The sequence below is a fragment of the Brassica napus genome, chromosome C8 (assembly GCF_020379485.1).
Source record: "Brassica napus cultivar Da-Ae chromosome C8, Da-Ae, whole genome shotgun sequence".
Classification (NCBI taxonomy): Eukaryota; Viridiplantae; Streptophyta; class Magnoliopsida; order Brassicales; family Brassicaceae; genus Brassica; species Brassica napus.
Window position 1 is genome coordinate 1,472,733 of NC_063451.1, and position 20,626 is coordinate 1,493,358.

At 40.3% G+C, this 20,626-nt stretch overlaps 3 protein-coding genes across 4 annotated transcripts; 1 reads left to right on the forward strand and 2 right to left on the reverse strand.

Moving 5' to 3' along the window:
* Positions 1–287: 287 nt before the first annotated feature.
* LOC106397205 (NEDD8-activating enzyme E1 regulatory subunit AXR1-like) lies at positions 288–3,571 on the reverse strand. 2 transcript variants are annotated; one of them, XM_048766049.1, is made up of 14 exons: positions 3,406–3,571; positions 3,142–3,314; positions 2,893–3,056; positions 2,597–2,707; positions 2,402–2,481; positions 2,173–2,323; positions 1,999–2,092; positions 1,839–1,927; positions 1,673–1,746; positions 1,435–1,597; positions 1,222–1,307; positions 918–1,001; positions 652–832; positions 288–547 (listed from the first exon to the last, which is right to left on the reverse strand). In XM_048766049.1, exons 1-14 carry the CDS (start codon positions 3,435–3,437, stop codon positions 464–466), a joined length of 1,566 nt encoding a protein of 521 aa, XP_048622006.1. In that variant the 5' UTR covers positions 3,438–3,571; the 3' UTR covers positions 288–463. The 2 variants fall into 2 exon arrangements, with proteins under 2 accessions (XP_048622006.1, XP_048622007.1); XM_048766050.1 differs by lacking the exon at positions 3,406–3,571 and having other exon boundaries at positions 2,893–2,916; positions 3,015–3,056; positions 3,142–3,186.
* Positions 3,572–9,412: 5,841 nt separating this feature from the next.
* Positions 9,413–10,743, forward strand: LOC125591590. The gene is made up of 2 exons (XM_048766051.1): positions 9,413–10,094; positions 10,155–10,743. The coding sequence occupies exons 1-2, from the start codon at positions 9,500–9,502 to the stop codon at positions 10,553–10,555; spliced, it is 996 nt and encodes a 331-aa protein (XP_048622008.1). The 5' UTR covers positions 9,413–9,499; the 3' UTR covers positions 10,556–10,743.
* A 6,613-nt stretch (positions 10,744–17,356) lies between these two features.
* LOC125591527 lies at positions 17,357–19,027 on the reverse strand. Its single transcript, XM_048765916.1, has 3 exons — positions 18,590–19,027; positions 18,324–18,478; positions 17,357–18,209 (listed from the first exon to the last, which is right to left on the reverse strand). The coding sequence occupies exons 1-3, from the start codon at positions 19,025–19,027 to the stop codon at positions 17,357–17,359; spliced, it is 1,446 nt and encodes a 481-aa protein (XP_048621873.1).
* Between the last annotated feature and the right edge of the window lie 1,599 nt (positions 19,028–20,626).

Consider the following 20,626-nt stretch of genomic DNA (forward strand, 5'->3'; position numbering starts at 1 on the left):
CTGATGAAGTTTCCAACGGAAGGAATACTAAACTCAATGGAACAGCGTCTCATTAGAGCTTCAGGGAGAAAATGATAGTTACCATGCAATTATCAGTTGGTCTGGTATGAGGCAAGTACATCACTACATGTGTCAAGCATGAGCTTATAAAACATACTAATTCATGGATAAGATCACATTGATACAAACGCTAAGTAGTAAACTGAAGTTTTCAACAATCACATACTTGGTTAATGCGGTTATAAGTTATAACATGGACCATCAATACGATCATGCGACCATTGATATAAAAGCTAAACACTCAGGGCATAATTTTGTGCCGGCTAAATCAACATCCTTGAACAGTTCGTGTCTCGATACACCCGCGAAAAGATTCTTTTAAAATTCAGTGAAGAATAAAACAAAAATACATTATAAAGCTAGTCTATCTGTTTCAGGACAACAATGTCTAAGGAGAGATCTTCTACAATGTCAATAACTGAGACTTGTGATCAATGCCATTGAAGATGTAAGTCCCCAACATCGGAACAAACTGTTTTGTGACAAGCTGCAACACATAGACAGAGAGAGACACACACACATAGCAACAAGTTCAATCATCTTTTAATTTTAAACAATTAAAGTTCAGAGCAACAAGAAGGAAGTATGAACCTTGATGACTTCTTGAGATGCGATTCCTCCAACAAAGGCAGCAACCACATGAAGCTCCGAGGCACCAAAGCGACACATCTCATTGATAAGGTCATCAGGCAGTACTGAGCCGTTACACCCCAAATCGGCAAGAAGACTCAAGGCAGTAGTTTTTAACCGAGAAATGTCCTCATCCATTCCTCTACAAAAAAATAGATTTTGCATATTAATAGCCAAACAAGGACCATTTGTTCAGAATCTTATTATTGCCAAAATGAATTTCTTACCCATCAAACTGGCCAGGAAACTTGTTGTAGTTGGCCGTAAACCTGTCCACAGCTCTGAGAAGAACATAAAACCCCATTGCACCACTGCCACAATAAAACAATATTAGCATAAAGATTTGGACTAAAACCAGAAACTATTTTGCTGCTGTATGAGCATAAGATGAACTAAGAGTTTCAGTGAGCTAAGGTTAACTAGATAAATAGCAGTTTTTGCAATAATCTATCACATGCATCTTATTTTTTTAAATCAGCTGATGGTTTTGTGGTCATATGAAAAGAGCAGAGTCCCTGAAGAGATTCACACCTGTAATCCTCGTCCGCTAAACACTTTTGAATTTCGGTTACAGAAGGATTGCTGAACTCGTCCTCTACCGTACGATATCTGCATACCTGTAAAGTAGAGATTGAAGTTTATATTTTAGTCAAAACATATGTTTCTGATACTGCTTCAAAAGCAATAGGTAACCATTGACATGAAAATACACATTAAATTTGTTAGGAAGTTAAGTATTCTCACTTTAAGTTTTCTGGCATTCTTACAGAAGCTCTTGATTGTCGGTTTCGAGATACTGCTCGGATCTCGATCGATTCTCTTCAAAATGTTTTTAACTCGTTTCTCCATGACAAGAAAATCAGCCTCGGCTTTCGCTAGAAAGATTTTCTGCAAATTGATATAGTGTCTGGCAGAAAGAAACAATACAGCTACGTTAGCACTCTGGAAAATAGATCAATGCCATGGAGGCAGTTGCACTAACTCTGTTGAAGACGTCATATCAGGTATGGAGCCTTCTAGGGGTGCCTCTCCATCACCTTCGTTTGAGACAAACTCCTGCGCAGGTGGAGATGGATGAGTATTATGAACAAATCAAAATGAACATGAAAAATATGAGTTTAGCCGAGTAATATTCTAAAGCTTCAAACCTTCAGAGCCGCTACCATCACCCAAAAATCTGAGGAGCTTGAACTCGGTTCAGCACAACTATCATTGCAAATTTGTTGAATCTCTGAGCCTGGAACAGAGACCAGGTTTAGTTATCAACTATCATGACGAGTTACCACACCACACGAGATAGTAACTTACTGATTCCTCGAGGAGCAAAAACTTTGAAAGCAGCTTCGATGGCTTCCTTGTAGTTATCCTCATCCATAGATATCATCTTGGACTTAACAAAATCCTAAGATTTTAAGGATAAAGATTAAATAAGAACAAGGAAGCAAGCTAGCTAAAGACTTTGCTAAAAGAAAGGAACTAAACCTTAAACTCTTTTTTCTCTTCCCTGGTGGAGGGAAGGTTACCACTATGGGACTTAGTCCATTCATCAGCCATCTTCACAAGAATGACAACGTAAGGTATGTGCTTATGCGCTACATGATCTGATACATTCAGATCAATTGTCTCCACAAAACTGCAGAGTTCAATGAATAACCACAAGGTTAAAGGAAGCCAAAACAAAATGATTAGCGAGGATAGGAAAGGAGTGTACCTATTGAGCTCAGGCCATGGATTATTCAAGCGAAGGTCATCAAGAAAATGATCAGGCTTTGAGTCAATTATAGTGTGCTCCTGACAAACAAGAAAACAAAAAGGAAAAAAAAAATACAACCATGGAAACACTCCAAAACAAGACAGTAATTCCTTAGTTTCCTGACAAAATTGAACCAAGAAAGGTATTAATTACCTGTACTGACACACGAACAAGCCCAACAAGACCGTAAGAACGAACAAAAACCACCTTGACGTCTGCTTCTCGACAGATTCTATCAAGCTTCACCATTGAATCTTCCACCAGCTACATGGCAACACAAACAAGGACCAATAAAGCACTGGGAAAGGCATTTAAGAGAATCTGAGAGCATCAAGCAGCTCCAAGGGGAAACAAAAAGCTATATCAACTGGAAAAGACTCTGCCTTGTGAAGCAGTTAAAATAAAAAAAAGCACCCAACTTTACAAGTAATCAACATAAATCATATTACCTGAGTGGCTATAACAAGAGTGAACTGAGAGAAGAAAGAAGGGCTTGTCATAATCAAAGTATCAGGACTCTCCTCAACAAACTTGGCTTTAACAGAATCATTAAGCTCTTGGAGAAACGCACAAGTAGACTTAGCTTTTGACTGACCAACACTCCTCTCATCCACTTTCACATGCCCAAAAAAAAAAAGAATCAAACTCAATTCCATAGAATCTAATAACCAAAAAAAAAAAAAAAAAAATCAGAATACCCATGAAGTTGTTGCCAAGGTCACCAAGCTCGACTTTAGATCCATCAACGATGGTGATGCTCCCAACTCCACCGAGGACCAGATTCTTCAACGCCTCGGATCCAGTGGGGCCGCAATTGAGCAAACAGATGCTCGCTTCTTCCAACGCAGCTTGCCCTACTTCCCCCCATATCCTGCCACGTTCGAACGATTGATTACTTCTACTCCCTAAACGACGAGCTATAGAGTTTATACAGAGAGAGAGAGAGAAGTAAATCTATATACCTTAGCTGCCGATCGTACTTGGTTTTAGACATTGTTAAGCTCTAAGCTTACTCTCTCTCTCTCTCTCTCTCTCTCTCTCTGAGCCTACTAGAGAACCGGTTAAGTCTTTCAATAAATGTTCGGTTTAGTTACCATTTTTTTACCCAAATCATCTTTGAAGTTTTTATTCATACAGCCCATTAGCTTACTAGTAATGCTCACTATCTAATTAACCCGACTATGGGCCCATTATGGACCCATTTTGTGTTGTGTTGTCGATAACTTTGGTTACACCAGTTGTAGTCAACTCAAATATTTTATGAGAAAATTGTTTTTTACAGAAAAAAAAATATAACTATCGTCACTTTATACTAATCTTATATATTTTATGTCCAATTAGGTTAATTATTTTTAAAATGGCAATAACGCCCTTAAAATTGCAATTTTTAAATATAATAAATAATAGATTCGATTAAACGGGATCGATCCGTGGAAGCATAGATATGAATCATGGTAGAAATAATGTGAAAAAATTTTGCGAAAATTTTGTGAACAATCAATGGAATGTAGAAGACGGCGTGAGAAGAAGGTTACCACTTTTTTTTTGTTTTTTTTAAATCGATTTTTTTCAAAATATGAAAGTGAATATTCTCAAATATTTTGTTTCCATATTTTTAGGAACTGATTTCTTATCCGTATAATACATCTAATATGTAGATATCAGTTTCTACAGGTTTTTAGAATTATAGTAATGTGTAGATTTTGATTTCTACATGTTTTAGATTTACAGTAAATCTGTAGAAGTCGGTTTCTACGTGTTTTAGATTTATATTAATGTGTAGATTTTGATTTCTAAATATTTTAGATCGGTAGGTTAAGCGCGGAATGTGTATTCTAAATATTTTTAGAATACTCTTATTTATGTAGATTACGTATTTTAAACATTGTAGATTCAATGTAAAAAGTGGATTTCGTTTTATACTTCGTAGAATGTCATTTCTACTTTATTTAGAACATAATCTGAAAAATTGAAAAAAATGGATTTCGTTTTATACTTCGTAGAATGATTTAAACATTTTAGAACTGAAAAAAATACCACTAAGTTCATATATGTATTTTTATCAATAGTTACTATTTTTTCAATTTTTTTTGTTTTTAAAACTATATATTAAATTTATTTTCAAAAATATTAAAAGGTATTATAGGCAAAAATGACACAAAATAGATATTAGTCTAAAAGAACATATTTATCATTTTTTTGCTTTAAAAAAAAACCAATTTTTCCCTTTTTCTACCTTGATAAATAAATTAGAGTTGATTACACTAAGGGACACTTTTTGACTTTCTATTACACCTAGAGACACTTCTTACATGTGACACATTTTGTTGTGGGCCAGCGACAGATTGTTGACAATTTTGCGCTTAATGAAAATGACACTTGTGGATGGGTGATTTGTGGACGAGTGATGTGTGGTTGGGTGATTTGTGGACGGGTGATGTATGAATGAGTGATGAGTGATGAGTAATGTGTGGACATGTGATGTTAATGTGTTTATAGTAGATAACGTGGACAAACTATCTGTTTTGATTCCATAAATTTATACAACAATATGTGGACATGGGCTCATGTTACTAAAATTATACTATAAAATGTGGACACGAACTCTGTTATCTCCAACACAAGCACTTGGCTTCTTCAGCCCAATTGATAAATTATCTGCAATTAAACTTCAATCAAGATGAGAAAGAGATGATATTGTGAGTATGAGCGGAGAGAAAAATCGAAGAAACGTTTACCTTTTGTCGAAAAGTAATAGATCTTGCATGTCTGAGATTTCCGATCTAAGAAATTGCGCTTTTTCATGATGTGGATATATGTAAATTTGATTAGAACTGAATTTAGATCCTGAGATGATGAATGAAATCGAAAGTATATTGTCTATGTCCACAACTAATTTATAATTATGTTCAGATGTTCATATCCACAACTAATTTATAATTATGTTATCCACGCTTTGGTATCCACATCCACATTTAGTTTTGTTTACACATTAATATATATATATAATATATATATATGAAAATGGATCTTAAAATATAGATAATTTTATATATAGTTTATTATTACAATTATTTTTGTTTAATATATTCTAGAACTTGAGATAAAGTAAATAAAAACATAAAGTAGAATACGAAAAATAATAAAGAGACATAAAAAGAAGAGAGAGGTTTTTTTTAGTTGAGGATCCTCTTTTTTGATAAAAGAAAGTGTATCTCAAGTGATAAGTGTCTTGTAATGTAATTTGAATGTGGGAAAGTGTCTCCCGATGTAAAAAAATCAATAAATTATTACGCATTAAGGGAATGTATGATCGGATGCAACGAGACAATACTGGAGGCGACATTTGATTCTTACTTAGAATGTTGTCGTCCTCGTTTCTATCTATCCTTAGTTGTCTTAAGATTTTTGTCACTCATTTGAGGTTTTAACAATTCCGCACTCCATACAATAAGAAAATATTTTATGTATCTTTCTTTTATTTTCCATCTGTCAAGATTTGTTATTTTCATTTTAAAATTAATTAAAACAAATATTCACTACCTGTACGTTTAATCAATAACTATTACTCTATGAGTAGAAATAAAGTTTGAAAACCAGCATCTAATTTTGGGCACGTCAGTTACAAGTTTGATGATACTAACCAACACATCCAAAAGTTTTAATTTCTCTTTTATTAATTAATAATTATATAAAATATTTATTTAAATATTATAATTGACATAATTAATTAAATAAAATGTTTATTGTGAATCATATTTATAATTACTTGTTATTAAATATAGAAATAGATAAGTATGTGCACATTTATCTGGAATCAGAGAACCGAACCAAACCAAACCTCTTTTCTCGGTTCAATTTGGGTTTGGATCCTACGAATTACCTAACAAATCTTGTATCTTTAGAACCCAATAATTAGAACTAAAATATATATTTTACATTATTTTTAATATTTATCTAGTAAATATTTTTTCATTAACAAACATTATTCTGTATCGTTTATTTTATCAAAACCGCACTTATAAACACATTTTACTTTAAGACATTTATTTTGTAATATATTTATTATGTTAATATATTATTTATATTATTTAAATATATTATATATCATATATTATGTATTATTATTATTTTATTAATTAAATAATCATTCAATACCGCAAATGTGTATGGTCACCAATCAAACAATATTCCGCATTGCATTTTACTTAAAATCGCAATTGTCCCGCACTGCACTATAATTCCGCATGAACCGCAGTTGCACCGTCCCGGACTTTAATTTCACACCGCTTTTATTTGTATCAACTCATACTCATGTTCAAAAACTCGGGCGCCTAGCCGCCTAGGCACCGCCTAATCGCTGATCGGACCTAAGCTGCCGCGACTTTAGTCAATTCGGACCAAAAAATTGCCAGCCAAATAATCGGCCCAATAAACCGATTAATCGGCCTATTTAGCGAATAATCGGCCCAATATTTGGTTAGTCGGTCCTACTAAAAAAAATTGCAAACTATAAATATATCTTTAGGCCTACTAAGAAGTCCAAATACTTGACTAAGTCTCTAGTACAAAGGAGACTATATATAGATCACAATTTCGCCTCTTTTTCTCTCACTCACCGATGTGGGACTTTTGTTATACAACTTGATTAATAATCGAAAATAAATAAAATACACTCCTGAGGATCGAGGACAGGTTGATTGGCGTAGGCACAAGGGTCCAAGCCACTAGCAGACGTCAACTTGTTTGTCCAATTACACATATATTAATATATATACACATATAAATATAATAAAAATATAAAAACTAGGCTCCGATTAATCTCCGTTTAATCCCTGATTTCTTGGTAACTCGCTAGGTCCGGAATTGCCGCCCGACTAGCGCCTAGCGTAGTTTCGAACCGGGATTCAGAAGTTTAAGAAAAGAGAAAATATGACTTTTGAAATGGTAAAGTAATTTTTTTACCGTTGTAATTAATTTTTCTACCGTTGTAGCACAAAGTGAGAGAAAGTTCCAGAGAGAGAAAGTAGATCTACTTTGGGTCCGGCGCACGGCCGGCGCGTGAGCGAGCGTGCCGTCGCCGGAGCCCTCCGTTCTTCGTTAAGATGCTCTTACTCTGCTTCTCCTTCGCCTGCTATCCCCGACTGCCTTGTCTGAGCTCTGGTCCAGCTCCCAACCATCGTCGTCAACTCGGGAGTGAACCGACATCGATGGTGGCTAAGCGGCTGGAGTAACGACGCGGTCGTGTGGAGGTTTTTGGCGTGGTGAAGTAGGCTTGTCAGTTTATGTTTCGAATACGGGAGGTGAAGGCTTATCCAGCTCCGTCGCCGCCGGCCTAGTCTCTGGGAGGTGGGGGCTTCTTCAGCTCCGCCATCGCCGGCTTTAGGTGTTTCAATCTTTTAGTGGGGTAAGGGTTTGTTCCCGATTCTGGATCGGGGTGGTTATTGGTTCATGGTTCCTGTGGTTCGCGGCTTTGATCTGATGGATGAGATCTCGATTTAATCGATGAAGCTTTCCGATGTTAAGAAAAAGCGTGAATGAAGAGAGATGGTTCGTGGTTTCAACTCTATGGGGAGGGTGTTTGGGAGGCTCAGGATGAGATCTCCAAGTTAATTTGATGGAAGCTCGACGGTAATACGAGCTTCGATGAAACGAGCGTTTCAGTGGTGCTGCTCTCGAAGCGGCGACGGTCAAGTCGAGGCGGACGGGATGTGATGTGCCCTGGTTCGTGGATCAGTCCATTGGAGCCAACCAGCATGGAGATCTGGACGTTCTGAACAATTTGACCGAGGTTCGTTCATTCGACCGTACTGATCAGACTGACCGAGCCGTCCCGCGTGCGTCCCGATTGGAGCTTCGGCTGGAACCACGTCCAGACGACCTAACCGACCGAACCACAGCCCGTCTTCCCCGACCAACTCGACATTCTAAAACCCACGGTCGAGCCAGAATTAGCTTGGATCGTGAAGAAACCAAAGACGGACATGCATTCTTATCTGGCGGACCATCCGGACAGTCCCGTAAGCGTCCTTATCTTTACCCCGTGCATCCATCTGGTTCGGATGAACCTGGACAGTAGCCGAAGGGTTTCCTTGACCAGAACGTGAACCGAATGGTCATCTTTGACTAATCTACATGGAAGACTGAGTCTTTGACTCATTAATAATATTCTAGTCAATGTTTCTATTTTCTATGCCTTGTTTTCCCACAATTCTCTTTAATTCTCTTTGACTACAAGTAGTATAAATATGTAGTCCCTTTGATGAATAAAAATCAGTTCATTTTGGTTGTTTATTTTCGATTCTTCTTTTCTCTGAGTGAGAGAGAGAGTTCTTAGCTAGTTCATCGGTTTGAACCAGCTTGTTGATTTGGTGGTCAGCCAATCATCTTTTGTGTCGTTTGGTGGTTAGCCAACACACCTTCATCGTTTCTTAGGTGGTTAGCCTTAGATCGTGGTATATCAAGAGTCATTCCGCATCTCTTGACGATCCATTCATTCCATTCCAGTTCCAGAAGTGCCATCGCCTTCTCGGTTCATATCAAACACCCGGCCAAAGCCATCCTTCCCGTTTTGGGCGTATCAACTTGGTATCAGAGCCACTTTGGCTGGTTTGTTTTCTTTCATCTCTCATCTTCTCATCTCTCCACATTTATTTCTTTTCTTATTTCTTGGATCCGGGCTGTTCCTTTACTCCCTTGTGATCGCCTATTATAAAAAAAAAAAAAAAAAAAAATCGATAAAAAAAAAAAAAAAAGTTTTGGCGTGAATCACTTCTGAAGAGAAATCCAGGGGGAGTGGTGGAAGAGAAACCCTGCTGGCTGAAGAGAAATCCAGCCTTAGGACAGTTAAGGCGGATCCATATCAAAAATCTCTTCATCTTACCTTCTCTTTTCTTTTTCTCACAAAAGTTTGTTTTGGGTTTTGATTGCTGAATTTTGACTGCCTATCATCCTTTGAACCAGTGAAAGAACTCTGAGTGACCATCTAAAAATCGTGAGCTAAACACTTTGAGAGTGTGAGGATTTTTATTTGCTAACTTTGTTAAGTGTTTCAGGATGTTTGGACTTCTCAAGAAATCAAAACCACTACAAGATGATGTCTACTTTCCTTTTAAAACTATTGTTGAAAAGAAGCAATTGATTTTTGACAAGAGACAGTTTGCTTCTAATGAATTTGATTTTGTGCAGAAACAAAGGAAGAGAGAAAACAGGTCCAATGATGAGAAGTGGGTCAGAAGTGGTGATCGTCTCTTCACCAAAACCAAGAGAAGCAACTGTGTAGTGCTTGATCAAAACGAGCTTCAAACTTATGCTAGTTTGGAGAAGATGTTGCATAAGGCAATTCATGCTATCCGACAGCTCAAAAGGAAGGGAAACACCAACACTTCTTCGGCACCAAAACAACAATGTAAGTCTTCTTATCTTTCAAATTCTGATTTGAAAACTAATGAGATTTCTTTTGATAAAAGCAAAGCTGTGAAACCCACAAGCAAAGCTCATTCCACCAGGTGCTTCAAATGCCATAGGATCGGTCATTATGCTAACAAGTGTCAAAAGCAAAAACCGTTGGTGACTTTGGAGAATGAGAACCTTGAAACCGAGCCAGAAAAGGAAGAGCCTTTGCCAATTCAAATACCGGACCAAACCCAAGGTGAACATTGTGCTGATTATGGTTTTTTTGCTTATAATCCTTTTCCTTTTAATGTTTCAGATTTGAGGACAAATCTTTTTGAAGAGGAAGGGAATGATGTGCCCTGGTTCGTGGATCAGTCCATTGGAGCCAACCAGCATGGAGATCTGGACGTTCTGAACAATTTGACCGAGGTTCGTTCATTCGACCGTACTGATCAGACTGACCGAGCCGTCCCGCGTGCGTCCCGATTGGAGCTTCGGCTGGAACCACGTCCAGACGACCTAACCGACCGAACCACAGCCCGCCTTCCCCGACCAACTCGACATTCTAAAACCCACGGTCGAGCCAGAATTAGCTTGGATCGTGAAGAAACCAAAGACGGACATGCATTCTTATCTGGCGGACCATCCGGACAGTCCCGTAAGCGTCCTTATCTTTACCCCGTGCATCCATCTGGTTCGGATGAACCTGGACAGTAGCCGAAGGGTTTCCTTGACCAGAACGTGAACCGAATGGTCATCTTTGACTAATCTACATGGAAGACTGAGTCTTTGACTCATTAATAATATTCTAGTCAATGTTTCTATTTTCTATGCCTTGTTTTCCCACAATTCTCTTTAATTCTCTTTGACTACAAGTAGTATAAATATGTAGTCCCTTTGATGAATAAAAATCAGTTCATTTTGGTTGTTTATTTTCGATTCTTCTTTTCTCTGAGTGAGAGAGAGAGTTCTTAGCTAGTTCATCGGTTTGAACCAGCTTGTTGATTTGGTGGTCAGCCAATCATCTTTTGTGTCGTTTGGTGGTTAGCCAACACACCTTCATCGTTTCTTAGGTGGTTAGCCTTAGATCGTGGTATATCAAGAGTCATTCCGCATCTCTTGACGATCCATTCATTCCATTCCAGTTCCAGAAGTGCCATCGCCTTCTCGGTTCATATCAAACACCCGGCCAAAGCCATCCTTCCCGTTTTGGGAGTATCAGGATGAGATGGTGAAGATACGAACACGTGTCCGGCCTCCTTGACGCGTGGGCCTGCAAGCAGGTGTATGGTTTCTAGCGATTTGGGCCTCAGGCCTTTTTGTTTATTTTGTTGCCTTTTGGTTTGGGTTTTATGCTTAGTAGTTTGGGTTTCAGCTTTGTAATCCTTGGGCTTCGGCTTGTTTAAATTAATTAAAATATTGACGGAATTCTTTTCTTATTTGACAAAAGCAAAATTCAGTTGTCACTTCACTTGTCACTCACAAGTCGCATGCATGATAGATTATTACCGATTCCCAACAAATATGTCCGTTACACCGTAAGAAAATTTATTACCTTTGAAATGGTAAAGTATTTTTTTTTTACCATTGTGATTAATTTTTCTTCTTTTCTTATTTGACAAAAGCAAAATTCAGTTGTGACCTGTGTCACTCGCAAGTCGCATGCATGATAGATTATTACCGAGTCCCAACAAATATGACCGTTACACCGTAAGAAAATTTATTACTTTTGTGATAAATTTCCTTTTTCCTTTTGTAGCATTAACTGCAAAAAACAAATTACGCAACAGATCTTTTTTTTTGGGGTCAACACTTCTTCTATAAATACTCACTCTTACTCTTACAGTCCACTCATCAAAATTTCCCCTCTTTAATTTCTTTATAAAAATTCATGTTTCTTCTCGAGCAAAGCTTTTTTTTTCTGAAAAAAGTATTCTGTTATGGGAAGTTTATATGTTGCATCACTTGCTTCATGGCACTTATTGTGTTCTTCTGGAGGATTTTCTGGCTATGACGAAGTCATCTCGATCATGGAGAGGTTGATAGAGAGACGGAAGCTATAAACGTTAGGTTCAAGGATTAGAACCCTAAATTGATAACTTGTTTTTGAAGGTAGCTGTAACAAAGGGCGCGAATACTCTTCGCAGTGCTCGAAAGCTCTTAAAACCAAATCAATAACTCTTATTAATCAAATCGTGTCTTACATCTATTGTAAGCTTCTCTATTTATATTAGCTAGAAATCATAACACCTAAACGATTTGTAAATCCTTATCCTAAAAGGAATAATACTTATTTGATAAAAAGGAAAACAAAACCAATATTGGAAAAAGGAAACATTCCTAAGTAGACCTGGAGTTGTGATCATCCTGATCACGATCGGCGCTGCATCAGGTCCTTCCGGATGGGAAGGATTCGACCACGAATCTGGCGGGACATTATCACCATGAAAACGAGATAGATGTTTAACATTAAAAACATCAGAAGTCCGTAAATGATCTGGCAAACGGACATGATAAGCATTCGGGTTGATACGCTCAAGAACTTCAATTGGACCAATCTTTTTAGATTTCAACTTGTTATACTCGCGGAGAGGAAGACGCTCCTTGGTCAAATATACCCAACAAGATTGCCCAGCTCGAAAAGAACCTCACGCCGTTTTGTGTCTGCTGCCTTCTTGTATTTTGCGACGGATGCTTCAAGTTGGTGAACGGACTGCATATCAGTGATGAAATCAATGGCTTCCCCATGGTATTGTGTCTTATCAAGAGCTGTCGTCAAGTCCAAAGGTCCCCGAGGAATAATCCCATAGACCACATGAAAAGGCGACAATCCCAAGCTTCGATTCACAGCATGATTGTGCGCGAATTCAGCCTGACATAGCTTCGAGTCCCAAGACTTTATATTATCTCCTACCAAAATACAGAGCAAATTGCCGAGCGAACGATTGACTACCTCTGTTTGGCCGTCCGACTGTGGGTGATATGCTGAACTCATGTCTAGGGAAGTTCCCAATAGTTTCCACAAAGAATGCCAGAAGTGGCTCAGAAAACGCATATCGCGGTCGGAGACGATAGAGGAGGGTAAACCGTGTATATGATAGACCTCTCGAAAATAGAGAATGGCTACATGCACCGCATCCGTTGTCTTTCTGCAGGCGATGAAGTGAACCATCTTCGAAAATCTATCGACAACAACGAAAATAAAGTCGTAACCGTGTTGAGTCAGTGGTAGTCCAAGAACAAAGTCCATACTAACATCGGTCCACGGCTGAGTGGGAATGGGAAGAGGTAGATATAATCCCGCATTCGTCGACTTCCCTTTAGCATGTTGACACACACGACAATGCGCGATGAAATGTATCACCTCCCACGTGACCTTCATTGTGCAGTTCCGCGATGATCTTAAGCCTCCATGAAAGAGGAAGCTGTCTTGGATGGTGTAGTTCCCGTGAGGTTCTTGTTCGGTCTCTTTGAAAATTCGTGCAAAGAAAGGATCGGTGTGATAGAGATCGGCGAAAGAGTCAAACCCCAAAACGGACGTGTGCATCGTGGTGAGTAAACTGTGGCGCCTACTTAACGCGTCAGCTACGCGATTTGTTTTTCCAGACTGATGGCGGATAACAAATGTAAATTTTTGTAAATATGCTATCCAGCCTGCGTGACGAGAAGAAACCTTAGCTTGACTGTCGAGATGCTGTAGAGCATTGTGATCAGTAAAGAGCACGAAATCGCGATGAACCAAATAATGGCGCCAATGTTTAATTTGCTTGGACAATTGCGTAGAATTCGACGTCGTACGTGCTGTAACGGCTACGTGCTCCTGCCAATTTCTCACTATAATATGCTACCGGCCGTTTATTCTGGCTGAGAACTGCACCAATGCCAATTTTAGAAGCATCACAATGAAGTTCAAAGATACTGTTGAAGTCCAGAAGCACGAGGATAGGCGCGGTTGTAAGCTTCGCTTTAATGATTTCGAACGCCTGTGCTGCTTCAGTCGTCCATAAAAGCTTACCTTCACGCATACAGTTGGTGATGGGTGCCATGATTGAGCTGAAGTGGTGTACGAATTTCCTATAGAACGATGCGAGTCCATGAAAGCTTCGAACCTCCGATACATTATTTGGAGTTGGCCATGACTTAACTGCTTCAATCTTGGAATGATCCACGGATAACCCTTTATCCAAGACAATGTAACCGAGAAATAAAACCTGAGACACCCCAAATTTGCATTTGTGTTGTGCTGGAAAGAGTTTCTCGACGCGGAGAACTTATAACACTTGGTGGAGATGGTCTGCATGCTCGGCGATGGAGGAACTAAATATGAGAATGTCATCAAAATAGACGACAACAAAGCATCCAATAAACGGGCGCAGTGCTTGATTCATGATTCTCATGAACGTGCTGGGCGCGTTAGACAATCCAAAAGGCATAACCAACCACTCGAACAGTCCTTCTCTAGTTTTGAAAGCGGTTTTCCATTCATCTCCCGGTCGAATGTGTATCTGATGGTAACCACTCTTAAGGTCGATCTTTGAAAAGATTTTGGAGGTACAAATTTGATCCAATAGATCATCCAAGCGAGGTATAGGAAACCGGTAACGAATAGTTATCTTATTAATAGCCCGACTATCAACACACATTCGCCACATTCCATCCTTCTTAGGTATCAAAAGAGCTGGCACCGCGCAGGCGCTAAGGCTCTCACGGATATGGCCTTTACGCAGCAGATCCTCCACTTTCCATCTCAATTCCTCGTGTTCAATGGGAATCATACGGTAGTGAGGTCTGTTTGGTAACGTTGCACCCGGTACTAGATCAATTTGATGCTGAATTTCTCATAGTGGTGGCAGTTGCGTCGGTAAATCTTTGGGAAAGACATCCTTAAATTCGTTAAGAATGGCCGCCAATGATGGACTATTTTGCACAACTGGTCCATGATCCAGAGATGAAGGTATAAGTGCGAATACTCTGCCCTCTGAACGAAGTTCGGAGATAAAGGAAGCATACGAACATATAAGGTTTTTGCTCTGTGTTGATGGAGTTCGAGAAATTGTTGGTGTCTCCGTCGGCTGGGAAGTCAAAGGAACCGCCGTGTCTTTCGACGGTATCAATAGGATCTTATGTGTATTCCATGTAAATTGATATGTGTTGTCAGCTCCGCTATGCATGACTTTGCGGTCATACTCCCAAGGGCGACCTAGTAGTAGGTGACTGATGTCCATAGGAGTGTTGTCACAATAAAGTCGGTCGGTGTAGTAGGGACCAATGGAGATGGAGACCAGGGTACGTTGAGTAATACGAACCGTGGCACTGTCATTGAGCCATCCTAATGTGTATGGCGATGGGTGTGTTTCACGGAGCAGGCCCAACTTAGTAACAGCCTCTTATGATATGACGTTTTGACTACTGCCGGAATCAATAACGAAGGTGCATATGCGGACATTAATGGTGCAAGTAACACAAAAGATATTGGTGCGAAGCCACTGATCATTGGTTCGACGCGGCATGATGCAAGAACGTCGTAGGACGAGGACGTGACCCGTATCACCTGCGGTTTGATGAATATCTTCGTCATCAAGCTTCTTCTTCCTCTTGTGAATCGTACACCTCTAGTTCATTGTGTTGTTCATCCATGAGCAGACCCCTGCGTGTTGCGTGTGGACATGCTGTTTGTCGGTGACCTGCTTCGCCACAAGAGTAGCATCGTAGTGCGTTGGGACGGGATGAACGCCTTAATGTTTGTTCCTCTGGTGCACCGGGTTTTGTGGTGCCCGAATCTGTTGCCTCTTTGGTTGATGCGGACGCTGAATTACCCGTGGTGTCATGCGACTTTGATCGTGTAGCCGACTGATTCCAATTGGAGGATCGCGACTGCTGTTCGAACGTTTCCGCACGCCGGTGTGCCTCGTCTACTGTTGATGGATCAAACTGAGCCATAACGGTTTGAAGCTGTTGGCGTAGTCCTCCAATAAAGCGAGAGACCAATTGTATTTGACTGTCATGTATCACTGTATGCGTTAGTAATAATGAAAATTCTTCTGCGTATTCATCAACACTGCGACTTCCTTGACGGAGATTTTGTAGCCGAGTATAGATGGCGCGATCATAATTATGTAGTAAGAAGGTGTGACGAAGGTGTTTGGTTAGTTTCTCCCAGGTCTGTATCGGTGTGTTTCCGGTGCGGGAACGAGTTGTTTTAAAGCTGTTTCCACCGCAAAATCGCATGGCAACGAGAGAGACTCTTCGTCCAGGGGGAACTTGCTTAAAGTCCAGGATCTCTTCAACAGCAACCATCCAATAAATGAGATCATCACCTTTTAAGCCGCCATGAAACTCTGGGATGTCGACTTTAAACCCGTTTCCCATCGATTGTCGAAGTTTCTTCGGTGTTGCAAATCGTCGCGATATACTTGCCTATGAAGGTCATCTTCTTCTTCTTCATTCGCGTTTATATCCAGATCGCGCACGTTACCCAGCTGGTCGTTGTGTTGAGGCCGTTGTTGGTGTTGACGAAGAGGTTGTTGCAGAGGAGGAAGTTGACATTGACGTTGCTGGTGAGGCGGTGGAATTTGTTGTTGCAGGTGTTGTTGATGAACAATATCCGGTTGCTGGTTATGAGGTTCCTGTCGGTTGAGTAATGTTGTGTTGATAGTATCCAAACGAGTCGCCAACGATTTGCCCAATTGTTAAATTGAGGTCTGCATCGACGTCTGAATGGTGGTGGCGAGAGCCGTTTGCATCTCGATAATTAGTGCTCGTAAATCATTCATATCTTGAGATGTTCCTTCTGTCGTTTTCTTAATCATTGAGAACGATAGATGAAATCCCAAAACGTGATGATTCTGATACCAACTGATAGAGAGGCGGAAGCTATAAACGTTAGGTTCAAGGATTATAACCCTAAATTGATAACTTGTGTTTAAAGGTAGCTGTAACAGAGGGGGCGAATACTCTTCGCAGTGTTCGAAACCTCTTAAAATCAAATCAATAATTTTATTAATTCAAATCTTGTCTTACATCTATTGTAAGTTTCTCTATTTATATTAGCTAGAAATCATAACACCTAAAGGATTTGTAAATCCTTATCCTAAAAGGAATAATACTTATTTGATAAAAAGGAAAATAAAACCAATATTGAAAAAAGAAAACATTCATAAGTAGACCTGGAGTTGTGATCATCCATGATCACGATCGGCGCTGCATCAGAGGTTTACGAGCACCTTCTCGGGCAAAGCTCTGTGAAATGTTTTATTGAGAGGATCCCTTCCATTCATATCTATGAAATGTTTGTTTTTTTTTTTTGCTTTGAAAAGATTCTTCAAATTTTAAGCATGAGAAAAAAAAATACAAGCCCAAAGCCTTAGTGTTTTGCTAGTATCTGATACTCAAAAGATTTAAATAAAGCCCAAATTTCTGAAACACAAATTAAGAAGCCCAAACTGATAATCTTAGGAGAAGACGGAGAGGTGAAACAACGAGATGCAAGGACTGTAATGGAGATCGGTGGTGTTTCTTTCACGGAGTTGAGTGGAGAGAAGAAGCAATCCAGAATTGGATCATGTTGGATGCCATAGTGGGGTTTGCTTCACGAGAGGAGTGAATCTTGTTCCTTAAGGTTCTGTCAATTGAATTACTTATTGTGCCCTTTGGTTTGAAAATTTGACGATGAATTCTGCTGTTCCTTTCTTGCCAAATAGAATACATCACCAACTGCCAAACCAGTAGAATCAGACGACGCTGCCAAGCCGGAGAAGAGAGGGTGAGAAGAGATGATATCGTATCAGTCCAGAGGCGAGAGGGAGTAAGACCACAACGGAGTGCAAGCGGTTTCCAGAGTTCCCAACTGTAGTCGCAATTGAAGTAAAGATGATCACGAGATTCGAAACCAGAGGTACAAAGGATGCACGCCGGGGTTGCTTGCAGTCCCCAGGAGATGATCCTGTCCTTTGTTGGCATACGGTTAAGCATTGTATTCCAAGCACTGAAGCTGTGTTTTGGTATTCCTCCTTTGTTCCAAACCAGTTTCCACCAGGGTACAGTGTGCGCATGGTTTTTAAGAAGGTAATAGATTCTTCCTGTTCTGTACCTTGTCCATTCTTTTCCCTCGGTTTCCCAATAATAAGAATCATCAGTATCAGTAAGAGTGAGAGTAGTCATAAAGGACTGAACCTGGATTTGAATATCTGAGCGTGCAAGGCGAATGTTCCAGGCGCCATCAGAGTAAATATCTGCTAGCGTCGCCGATAATGGTATTCCCATCGTGTTCGTGCGGCCAGGAGAGATGACATCCAAGAGCTTTCCAAATGGAGACCAATTGTCATACCAGAATCTCACTGAGGTACCTCCTCCGACTCTGATCTTTATCCAGCTATAAGCAAGATTGCTAGATTTTAGGAGCTTGTTGGTGAGCCATGAGAATTTGCTCTTGGTAGTTGCTGACCAAATGTGATTGAGGGAACCTTTTAGTACTTATTTTTTAAACCGGGCTACCCATATCGACCCTGAGCAAGTAAAGAGCATCCATATTAGTTTTAGTATGCAAGCAGTATTCCAGTTTACAAGGTCCCTGCATCCTAACCCTCCTTCTGATTTGTCAAGAGTGCAGGTTTCCCAAGAGACTTTTGCCGAGTGACTACCCTATGATGAGCCATGCCAGAGAAAGGCACTACAAAGGGAGTTTATTTTGTTAGTGCACTGCTTGGGGAGGATGAAGGAAGAGGTCCAAAAGTTGGTGATGCATGCGATTACTGTGTTGATGAGGAGGAGCCTTCCTGCAAAAGAGAGGGCACGAGAGCTCCACGAGTTGACCCTTGATTTGATTTGCTGGATGAGAGGGCCACAATTATAGAGAGAAAGCTTCTTTGTTGTAAGTGGTACACCAAGGTAGCGAACAGGGAGAACACCCGGAGACAGGCCCATGGCTGAGGAGATGAGGTTGACCTGATCTTGGGAAATACCCGATGAGAAGAAGGAAGACTTCTGAACACTGATTTTTAGGCCCGAGTGAAGAGCAAATTCATCCAGTATCGAGATAACAGCCTGTACTGATTCGAGTGTACCATCAGTAAAGATCAGGAGATCGTCTGCGAAGCACAGGTGGGTTAATCGAGTTGAGTGGGACTTAGCGTGATAAGCAAATTTACGCTCTTCTGCTCCTCTATTAAGCATCAATGACAAGCAGTTCATAGCTATTACAAAAAGGTACGGTGAGAGGGGGTCACCTTGTCTTAACCCCCTACTCCCTTTGAAATAGGCTTGAACTGTTCCATTGTATCGGACCGTATAATTAGGAGTGCAGACGCAAGCGCGAAGCCAGCTCAGGTAGAGGGATGGAAAGTTGAGAGAGACGAGGCAGATGAAGATGAAGTCCCAGCTTAGTGAGTCGAAAGCTTTAGCAATATCTACTTTTATTGTGATCCGAGGTGGCCCTTACGCAGAGTTGTAGCCTGCTACAAGTTCAGTGGCAAGGATGGTATTTTCTACAAGCAGTCTACCCTTGATGAATGCCGTTTGGTTCAGGAGTATCAGAGGTTGGAGCAGCGGCTTCAGTTTCCTGACAAGAAGCTTTGATATTGCTTTGTAGAGAGTTGTACAACACGAAATGGGACGGTAATCAGTTATCGCTGAAGCTCCAGGGTGCTTGGGAACGAGAGTAAGAATTGTTGAATTTACCACCGACGGCAGGAAGCTGGTTTGGAAAAATTTGAGAATTGAGATAGTGACCTCATGTCCAAGCAAGTGCCAAGTAGCTTTGAAGAAACCCGACTTCAGCCCATCAGGTCCCGGTGACTTATTTGGGTTCAGGAGGATGATGGCTTTTGAGATCTCTTCCGCAGTGGGGAAGTGATTTAGAATGGTAGATTGAGCCTCCGAAACCCTGAAGTCTGTGAGAGAGTGGAACCATTGTGGCGTTGAGATTGATGCAGGTGGAGAGCAAGGCGCGAGAATGCTCTTGAAATGGTTTACAGCTAGCAGTCCCATGGCAATTAGATCAGTGACCAAGATTCCTGAGGGCAGAATGAAGGAGCGGATTAAATTTATGGCTGTTTTGACTTTCCAAATCCTGTGGAAGTATGAAGTGTTAAGATTGCCCTCCTTAAGCCAGTTTATACGTGATTTTTGACGGAAGTAAGCTTCCTCAATTGCCTTTAGGAAATCAAGCTTCGCAATCATATCACGCTCCTTCTGAAACCATGCTTGAGTTGAGGTTTGTAGAGCTCTTTCCTGCACATCTAAAAGTAAACGGTTAGCAATAATAACGCTCTCCTGAATTTTTGAGAAATTTATACTGTTTATTGATTTTAAAACTCCCTTAATTGATTTCAGTTTCCAGCATAGCTCTCCAAGTGAAGTTGCAATGCTTCCAGCAGCAACCCATGCTTCCTCCACCGTGACCAGGAATTTAGGGTGTTTGGTTAGGTAGTTAAAGAATTTGAAGGGCTTAGTACCAGAGATAGGAAGGGGCATAGCAAGGTCTAGAACACAGGGGGTATGATCCGAGAAATCATGAGGGAGAAAAAAGGCTGAGCTGCTAAGGAAGGAGTTTATCCAGGCTTGGTTCACAAGTAGTCTATCAAGTTTCTTGGCAATTGGGAGGTCAGGCTGTTTATTCATCCAAGTGTTGAACATCCCTTGATATCTGAGGTCAAATAGTCCCATTTGCAAGAAACATTCACTGAATTCTACCATGTCAGAAGAGAAAGTGTTCACAGTTGGGGAAGAGTGCTCCGAGGGGTGGAGGATTTGATTGAAATCTCCTCCAACAGCCCAAGGCAGAGAGTCCAG